Source organism: Hypanus sabinus, chromosome 2 (genome assembly GCF_030144855.1).
Source record: "Hypanus sabinus isolate sHypSab1 chromosome 2, sHypSab1.hap1, whole genome shotgun sequence".
Taxonomy (NCBI): domain Eukaryota; kingdom Metazoa; phylum Chordata; class Chondrichthyes; order Myliobatiformes; family Dasyatidae; genus Hypanus; species Hypanus sabinus.
In genome coordinates this window covers 142,366,347-142,376,792 of record NC_082707.1, presented here as the reverse complement: position 1 = coordinate 142,376,792, position 10,446 = coordinate 142,366,347, and the positions used below count along the sequence as shown (strand labels likewise).

Genomic DNA, 10,446 nt, shown 5'->3' with positions numbered 1-10,446 from the left:
GAGATCTTGGATGCATTTGTAGGACAATTACACTTGGTGAGAGAGGCAATGTGGGCAGAACTATTACACTGCCAGTTTTCTTCCTACTGAAGAACATCTCTTAGCCTAGACTACTTAAGTCAAAATAACAAAATCGATGCCAGAAATTAGTCTCCAAAAGGTTAGTTATGCAAATTGATTGTCTCAGGAAATCTTGCACTGAGACAGGAAACTTGTTTTAAACATTTACAAAAGATGGGAAATATATTTCTGCACCAAACATCACCAGTGTAGGTGTCAGATACTATACGGAAAATATACACTACCATTCTGGAGCAGAAATAGAATTTAACTTGAATCTTGAATGAGCGATTACTTTTCTCATTCCTATTAGTCATTTACATCTAAATGTCTTTCTGAGTTCAAAAATATCTAATAGTGGTTCACTGACACTGAATTAGATAAAACTGCCATTCAAGGAGGCATGCAAAAATGTCATTTAATATTAAACAAGTGGTTTTACACTGTGCTTCCCACGTCTGGGCCTTTCTTTACGCTCTCACTGACATCTGAAAGTGGATACAAATATTCAGGCACTGAGTATGAACAGGCCTCGGTACCATAGATATACTATTTCAGCTAGGCATATCCTATCTGGGCAGAAATATTTCCAGCACAGGTAACAGACAGCCAATGGATAACATTGCATTTCTATCCAATGTGCAATGGGACCACTCACCCGAGACCAAACAACAGCCACTAATAGAACATCTTTCTTGCTTATGTATTCCTACACATATATTTTACATAGTATGAGTATGATAGTCCTTCTGTAAAAGTTGCGTTCATTTTAATCTTACTAATTGTAACTATGAAAAATAATTGAAACTGCAGAACCTTGCCTGTGAAATGGATACAGAAGCCAATAAATGAAAGTAATCAAGTAGAGATGGCTGGGAAAAACAGTTCAATCAGTTACTGTCGGTGCCAAGAATGTTGCAATACTGCTTTGACTATCTCACACAGCCAAGTCAATAATAATACCATTTACGTCTACGTTAATGCATAGTTGCACAGGAATAGGGAAGCATTGCTGGGGAGAAGACGGTGTCAAGCACTGCAGAGAAAAATAAAGGTCTCATATTGTGGTAAGGGAAGAAGTATTCTTTGTTAATACACAGCTGATGATGTATGTGCTAACTTCCTGCAACAAAAACACAAGAAGCTGATCACTGTATCCTTTGGGCAACTATGCCGAGGGAAGCAGAGGCCATACCCACTGCTCTTTGAGTGGACGTAGCAGGAAGCAGCAGAGTATGCTGGATGGCTCCGAGCTGAACTGTACGGTTCCCTGATTCCCTGATCTAATGGTACCACCGTCTGCTGGCGGGTTTCAGAGACCCACGGTTCAAACAACTTATCAGTTCGTTCCCTTTCTCCTCTTGGACTTGAATCTCCATCCGATGTACACTGGTAAAAGTCCCTCCTTTTTGCAGCATACACTAAATCGTTCCAAAATGATTTGGGTCAAATTACTTTGGATTCAAGCAGGCAGTAATGAACAAAATATAATTTCATAATTTTACCTGTACTTTGGAAGGAAAAATTGATAATACGCTCTGAAGCAAGACATACCTTTGCAATCTTTACTTGGCTGAAATCTTTATTTTGGATTCAGTCATTGAATACTTGACCTCAAATTGCTTCATCTGAGTGCAGGGAGTTGGGGAAAGTGTTCAATTTCCAAACATAATATTCCTCGCTGTACTGAGCCAAAAACAGAAAAAATATTTTCTCCTCAACATAACATGCAGTGTTATTGATGGATATTTGCAAAGTAGATAGCTCAAATGATCGCAAATTTTGTGAAAGGTTTTACTTCAAAGCCAAATAAAATTGACTGCTTCAGCAAGCTGGTAAGGCACTGTAATTGCAAAAGGTGGCTTGAAGTACAGTGCAGATACATTACTGGAGAATCTAGCAGACAAGTTGCCACTTAATACTGCTGAATGCAAATTCAGCTTTCAATATATCATAAACACCAGGCTTTTTGCTTACTCTGATCATAACCCTGGTGCTATATGCATCTTTGCAGAAACAAGTCAGGCTATTTGAACAATTGAGCCAGCATTATCACAAGTTTAATGGATACCATCATTTCAAGAGGTCACATGACAGTGAAATCTCGTTTCCTACTGGAATGCGGTGTTCGATGCAGAATTCTTCTGTCCTTCTACAACATATCTGTTTGAGAGTAAGCACTAAAATGCTCTCTGCACATCAGATCCACACTCACAACTGAAAAAGGAGACATTGTTTTTTACTCAGTTAAGGCCCCAGCTACCAGAAAAAAGAGCAATACCTGAGTGAAACTATTTGCCTTTTTTTATCTATATGCCAGTCCAGGCACTTTGAATTCTGCCACTAAAAGGACACTAATCAAAGGTATTACATTTTATTTTGAGAACAAATAGTTTGTGTGCCAACTAAAATAAATCTATCCAACTTAATTTTCAATAATACAAATGATGTGAGAAGCCACACCTTACTGTACTGAACAACTGCCAGAAACATCTGTCAAAACAAGTATCTTCTGCCACCTTGTGGCAATTATATTAACTACATATTTTGGCTGATTTTCTGAGTATGAAACTGCCTTTTTAGTTGCAGGATGGAATAAACAAAATAATTCAATCTGCAATAATCTATTCCCCATCTCAACAGGCAAACTGAGAGACACAAAATCATGCAGATGCCGGGATCTGGACCGAGAAGACAAGCTGCTGGAGAAATGTCAACGTTTCAGGTTGAGACCCTGCATCAGGACTGAGTGTGGAAAGAGAGGATCGGTAGTATGAGGAGGAGAGGGGTAGGAGTGAGGCAGGAGAAGAGTGGAGATAGTCACATTTTCCCTCACTTGGTCCATCTGCACACAAATCTTTCCTCTCCTGGATCCACCTATATCATGCCAGCTGCTGCCTCACCCCTCTCCATCACCTCCTTCCCCTTTACACACATCGTCCTGATGCACAGTCTCAAGCCAAAATGTCAATCATCACTCTGCCTGCACAGACACCGCCAAGTTGTTCCAGCAGCTCAGTTTTGTTTAGTGTGATGGACAGTCTAAGTTGTAATAAAAACACAATTGTAGAGCTGGTCATTGTACTCCAACGAAGAAAAGCTGAAAACATCCAACTGCCACCTCACAGCATCAGTACCAACAAGAATCACAACATTTTTATTTCAGTGTTGCATCGAGTTTATTTGTTTTAAGTACATCAAGGTAAAATACTAAACCTGATATTTTAGATCTCACAACAGAAGCTAACCAAAATATGAGTGGACTTCAGTACAGATCAGAATGTTTTTAAAAGCAGTACTTTTAATTATTTAGTGACAGTATTTGCAGTAAATTTCTCTGATACACCAATTGCTACGATGACTAGCAGGGATGAGAAATCAGTGAAGCAATGTCACCACTGTCAGTTTTCTTGTGTCGAATGGATATGTAATGAAGGTAATTATTCTGTGAGGTGCACAAAACACTGCTGGGGCTAATTACGTACAAACAGCAAATCCTCACTACTCGTCAATAAAGGCAGGATCACAACAAGAACTAACAGCCCAAGTTCAATGATTGCGCAATCTTTGCTTGCTATAGACACTGATCAGACCATAATGCAGAAAGTGCTAACTCACAGATGAAGGCAAAATAAAGAGACAGACAGATCTTCATGCCATGAAGAAACACAACGGGATATCTGTCATTAGTCCAAATAATTTTAATCAGTAAGCAGGTCGAGAGGTTTGGAAACTGGTTCCCTGAAGCCATCTCAGAAAATAAGGGCTAACGATGCATGAAGATAAATCCTCTCAGCTGATGACATTTTAGCCTAAAGCTCCCAGAGCCACAATGGACGGGCAGCCCGAGGAATTGGCACCACAGAGGAGAGATCATTTGTTGCATGTTCCTTGGAACACCGCATAGTAATTGTGGGTCGTGATACAAGGCCATAAGACAAAGGAGCAGAATTAGGCCATTCGGCCCATCGACATGTACATTTCTTGCAGAGGAATACATTGATAAACTGAGACAAAGAGGTCAGGTAAGCGATATACAATATAAAGTGCCTGAAATTTCAATTATATCATACATTTTTTATGCAACTGATTTTACTGTTCCCTCAAACCTCAAATCGATCACATTTTCTGAAGTTGAACCTTGGTTTCCAATGCAACTAATTGTGAAGGTCTCTGAGTGTGCTCAGATTATGTAGTGTAAGGCACATTTGACCACAGGCAGGGACGGTGCATGATCTGTGCACAGATTTTACTGAGCAGAAATTTTCACTGCCGAGGGAAGAAGAACCAATCTGCTCCAATAGTGAGATCCCTCCCCTCAGAGAAATCCTGAATTCCATAGGCAAAAGAAAAGGTAACTTGATAATCCCATGGATGGACCAGAGTCCATTAACCACTGTAAACAGCTAGGGTAGTTCAATGCTGTAATGTCACTGGGCAAAGGAATTAGCCAGAATTCCTGGACTGTTGTTCTTTTTCTTCATAGGTGAGCACAGGAAGGTATAAATTGAGAATAAACAAAACATCAATGGAAATAGTAATACTACTTCCTGTCCCGTAGAATATTAGCCAATGATAATAGCCATTGGGGAAGGCAACACAAATCATTTCCTTTTCATTAAACTGTTCCAGAACTAAGTGAAGGAAACTAGCTGGAACAAGAAAAATATATTTTCAAACTAGCAAACTAGTTTGAATCATCCAGACGACTAATTGACAACCCTGTCAAATCCTACACAGTTGCACGGGAGAGCTAATTGAGAGTAAGTATCTCTGGTTTAGTGCTGCCTGGGGGGGGGGGGGGGGGGTTTATACTAGGGCTGCAGGGGAACGAGAACCAAAGTGCCAGAACAGTTAGTGGAGAGGTCATGGAGGTAGATGTTGGTAGGACCGCAGATAAATTTAGGAATCAAAAGATTGAGCATTGTGCAACTAGTGATCTGAGCTGCTGATATTTCAATGCAAGAAGTATCATAGGAAAGGCAGATGATAGTGCTGAAGGTGAGGTAGCTGGTGTACAAACAGAAGCAATGTGTAATGAGGAGAGGCTATTGATCAGGCAAAATTGCAGTCAACAGGATGAGCTGTAATGTAAAAGGCAGGCAAAATCAAAAAGGGTAAATACAGGACTGAAAGTGTTATATTTGAATGCGTGCAGTATACAGAATAAGGTAGTTGAAGATTGGCAGGTATGATGTTGTGGGCATCACTGAATTGTGGCTGAAAGAAGGTTATAGCTGGGAAGCTTAACGTCCAAGGATACACATTGTATCACAAGGACAAACAGGCAAGCGGAGGGGGCAGTGTTGCTCTCTTAGTACAAAATGAAACCAAATCATTAGAAAGAGGTGTCATAGGGTTGGAAGATATTGAATCATTGTGGATAGAGCTAAAGAATTGCAAGATTAAAAAAATGATGCCATTTGTATAATAGTAAGGATGTGATCTACAAATTACTATGGGAGATAGAAAATGATGCCAAAAAGGGAAGGTTACAAGGGTCTTGGGGGATTTCTATATGCAAGTAGATTGGGAAAATCAGGTTGGTGCTGGATTCCAAGAGGGGGATTTTCTAGAATACCTACAAGATAGTTTCTTAGAGCAACTTGTGGTTGAACCCACTAGGGCGGGGGTCGGCAACCTGCGGCTCCCGAGCCATTTGTGGCTCTTTCACCTCTGTGCTGCGGCTCCCTGTGGCTTTGGGAAATAATTGGTCAGTATTTAATTAAAATGTATTTTATGTTAGTTTGTTAGCTTTTGAAATGTAATTATGGTGATCTTGTACAACCTAAGTGTAGCGACACATTTCCTGCCACATCATAAAACGGCTCACAATTAGCCAGCATTCCGGCTAAGGGAGATAGCCTACGGGGGTTTGTGAGTACGCGTCTTTTGCAGCATCTGCGTCCATGGGGGCTGGGTTGAGGGAAGCTGAAAAGCAAGGCTGTTTAGTTCGAATAAAGCTATCTTTGACTGCAGTTTACTGACACCGCTACAACGTGTTTTTATCGCTGGCTGTCCAGACGGAAGGTGCTGAAACGCGTTGTCGCGTGTCTGGAAGAAGTGAAAACTTTCCTGGGCAGCAAAGGGCTCACCTTTCCTGAGCTGGAACAGCCAGAGTGGCTGGAAAAGCTACACTTCATGGTAGACATGACAGCGCACCTGAACACGCTGAACACAGCTCTTCAGGGGAAAGGACGTACAGCCCTGCACATGTTGGAGGATGTTTTGGCATTCGAGCGCAAGTTGACAGTGCTTGCCAGAGATTTACAGAAAGGCACTTTGTCTCACTTCCCCAATTTGAGAGAGTTCAAACAAGGTCACGACATGATAATTTCGGAGTATTTACATTCTGCAATCATCGCAATGCAAACATCGTTTGGGAAACGCTTCTGTGAGTTCAGAGAGGAAAAAAACACATTATCCTTCCCGGTCACTCCCTTAAGCATCGATCCTTCCCTACTGAATACGACTGCATTGGCAGGTGTGAGTCAACCTGATCTTGAGATGGAACTGGCCGACATAGCCGACAAAGACATATGGGTGTCCAAGTTTAGACGCTTGACAGCAGACCTTGAAGATGTTGCCCGTCAGAAGGCCGTTCTTGCTCAGAAACACAAATGGAGTGATATTGAAAACCTCACAGATGACAGCTTGCGATCCTGTGTAAAGATGAAGGTGACATCATACAGCCCTGATGTGCAGACGCTGTGCGCTGAGGTCCAGGAGCAGAAATCCCATTAACCAAGTATGATAAATATTTTAATTGCCTATTATTTTACTTATATTCATATTTTTTCATTGTTCAGTGAAATAGTCCTTTCATTTTTCAGGATGACAGCTGGCTGACGTTATTTTTGGTTTGCTGCTGGCGGAAAATTTAAGTTCGGCGTTTTTCATAAATACAAGAAGGACTCAAATAGACATTGAATATTTTACTTAAAAGTAACTTTCAACCCAACGTCTTTTTTTCGGAGTTCAAAATGTTTTTGTTGCATGCAGAAATGTAATTTCGTTTTCTCTGCAGGAGTTCATCAATTTCATAAATGCAACACATTATAGTTTGTTTATACATAGCATAAAGGCAAAAAAAACGTTGTATGCAGTGTTATTTCATTTTAAATGTCAAACGGGTTTTGCGGCTCCCAGTGTTTTCTTTTCTGTGGGAAACGGGTCCAAGTGGCTCTTTCAGTGGTAAAGGTTGCTGACCCCTGCACTAGGGGATCAGCTACTCTGGACTGGGTGCTGTGCAATGGATCGGAATTGATTAGAGAGCTTAAGGTAAAATAACCCATAGGGCAAGGGATCATAATATGATTGAATTCACCCTGAAATTTGAGGAGAAGCAAAAGTCAGATGCATCAGTATTACAGTGGAGTGAAGGTGATTGCAGAGGCATGAGGGAGGAGTTGGCCAAAATTGATTGGAAAAAAAACACTGGCAGGGATGATGGCAAAGCAGCAATGCCTGGAATTTCTGGAAGTAATTCAGAAGGCACAGGAGATATACATCCCAAAGAGGAAGAAGTATTCTAAAGGCAAGTTGACACAACTAGAGAAGTCAAAGCTGATATTAAAGGCCAAATGGCGGGCATATAATAAAGCAAAAATTAGTGGGAATTTAGAGGATTGGGAAGCTTTTAAAACTAACAGAAGGCAACCAAGAAGTCATTAACAAGGTATAAATGGAAAACAAAAGTAAGCTAGCCTGAAATATTAAAGAGCATACCAAAAGTTTCTGCAGATATATAAAGTGCAAAAAAGAGATGAGAGTGGATATCAGACCACTGAAAAAGATTGCTGGAGAGGTAGTAACAGGTGGCATGGAAATAGATCACTGAGGAAGACACCAGCAGTATGGTGCAAGTTCCAGGTGTCAGAGGTCATGAAGCGTGTGAAGTTACTGTTGCTTGAGAGAAGGTTCTTGGGAACCTGAAGTGTCTGAAGGCAGATAGGCCACCTGGACCAGATGGTGTAAACACCAGGGTTCTGAAAGAGGTCACTGAAGAGATTGTGGAGGCATTAGCAATGACTTTTCAAGAATCACTAGATTCTGAAATGGTTCCAGAAAAATGGAAAATTGCAACTATCAATCCACACTTCATGAAGGGAGGGACGCAGAAGAAAGGAAACTATAGGCCAATTACTCTGATCTCAGTGGTTGGGAAGATGTTGGAGTCGATTATTAAGGATGTGGATTCAGGTAACTTGGAGGTACCTGATAAAATAGGTCGAAGACTGGAAGGTTTCCTTTGGGGAAAATCTTGCCTGAAAAAGCTGTTGGAATTCTTTGAAGAAATAACAAGCAGGATAGACAAAGGCAAATTGGTTGATGTTGTTTACTTGGATTTTCAGAAGGCCTTTGACAAGGTGCCATACTTGATACTGTTTAACAAGCTACAAACCAGTGGTGTACAGGAAATATTCTAGCATGGATAAAGCAGTGGCTGATTGGCAGGAGGCAAAGAGAGGGAATAAAGGGAGCCTTTTCTGGTTGACTGCCAGTGACTAGAGGTGTTCCACAGGGGTCTGAGTTGGGACTGATTCTTGTTACTTTACATGTCGCTGATTTGGATGATGGAACTGATGGCTTTGTTGCAGAGTTTGCACACTTATGAAGATAGGATATGTGTGGAGGGGCAGGTAGTTTTGTGGAAGTAGAGAGGCTATAGGAGGACTAACACAGATTAAGAGAATGAGCAAAGAAGTGGTACAGTGTTGGGAAGTGTATGGTCATGCGCTTTGGTAGATCAAATGAAAGGGTTGACTATTTTCTAAATGGAGAGAAAATATACAAAAACTGAGTTGTAAATGGACTTGAAAGTCCTAAAGGTTAATTTGCAGGTTGAGACTGTGGTGAGAAAGGCAAATGTGATGTTAGTGTTAATTTCAAAAGGACTATAAAATATAAAAGCAAGGATGTAATGTTGGAACTTTATAAAGCACTGGTGAGGCTTCACTTGGAGTATTGTGGGCAGTTTGGGGCCCCTTATCTTAGAAAGGATGTGCTGAAACTGGAGAGGGTTCGAAGGAGGTTCACTGAAATAATTCTGGGACTGAATGATTTGTCATATGAAGAGTGTTTGATGGCTCTCGGCCTGTATTCATGAGAGTTCGGAAGAATGAGGGTGACCTCATTGAAACCTAACAAGTGATGAAAGGCCTTGATAGAGTGGATGTGGAGAGGATGTTTCCTGTGCTGGGAGAGTCTAAAACCAGAGGACACAGCCTCAGAACAAAGTTGAAGGGGAACTTCTTAAGCCAGAGAGTGGTGAATGTGTGGAATTCTTTGCCACAAGTAGCTGCGGAGGCCAAGTCTTTATGTATATTTAAGGCAGAGGTTGATGGATTCTTGATTGGTCAGGGCATGAAGGGATAAGTGGAAAATGCAGGAGTTTGGGGCTGAGAGGAAAATTGGATCAGCCGTGATGAAATGGCAGAGCAGACTCGATGAGCTAAATGACCTAATTTTGCTCCAGTGCCCCATGTTCTAAATACAACATACGGGTATTTCACCACGGCAGAATTTCTGAGGGGTCTATGTTAACAATGCACCAACTTGCATTTATGACATTTCTAACAACGAACAGCAGAAAGATTCATTTATTATTCTTAGCTCACAAAGTCAGTGAGTTTAACAATGACAAGCACGAACTAAAGTCCCAAAAACACTCTGCAAAACAAGTACTAAAAACACAATATACAGTAGATATCACTGAACATACAATAAATACTTCTTGTGAAATCACTTAAATCTTGTTTCCGCAATCTTGTATGAATTCACGTTTCAAGTCACCTAATTAAGCAGGATGAGCACAAACAATACACAGCTGAAGATTCTTGATTGATTTGTCTGTTGTTCCATTCCTCAGTGAGTTAACCCCATAACATCTAGTTCCCTTCATCTTGAACACCCTACATCACAAATAAAGAAACACTCACCCGAAATTTGGTCCCCACCATTCATGTTCCTGAAAAATGAGAAGTCAGGATAAATTGCAGTTAGATGAGACTACAGCAGGGGGGAGTCTGCTTACCACCTTTCACCATGTCCAAGCCAAGATGCATCTCAGTCCTACAAAGAAATGCATTCCCCTTTTGTCAAGTTGTATCAATGCCTGCTGAAAGCCATTCCATCTGTGGCTGAGGAAATGCATGTTTCAGCAGTATCTATCTTCAGCACAATCTACTCCACATAATGTGTAGGTTTACCATACCAGTGCAGGGCTCTCTGGGTTACAAATGACCTGTCTTACAGAAATCTGACTTCAAGCAAATTCTGTCAGATATTTTAAATAATTTTTCAAACTAGCGGCAATGATAATATTCTTTAATGACTGGATACAATATATTCCATTAGCTTATTATGTTGGAGTGATTATTCAAT

At 40.8% G+C, this 10,446-nt stretch overlaps 1 protein-coding gene across 1 annotated transcript; it reads left to right on the top strand.

Annotated features, from left to right (window-relative positions):
* The first annotated feature begins 5,667 nt into the window (after positions 1-5,667).
* Positions 5,668-7,128, top strand: LOC132405490 (general transcription factor II-I repeat domain-containing protein 2-like). Its single transcript, XM_059990341.1, has 2 exons — positions 5,668-6,808; positions 6,894-7,128. Exon 1 carries the CDS (start codon positions 6,202-6,204, stop codon positions 6,802-6,804), a length of 603 nt encoding a protein of 200 aa, XP_059846324.1. The 5' UTR covers positions 5,668-6,201; the 3' UTR covers positions 6,805-6,808; positions 6,894-7,128.
* Positions 7,129-10,446: the final 3,318 nt, after the last annotated feature.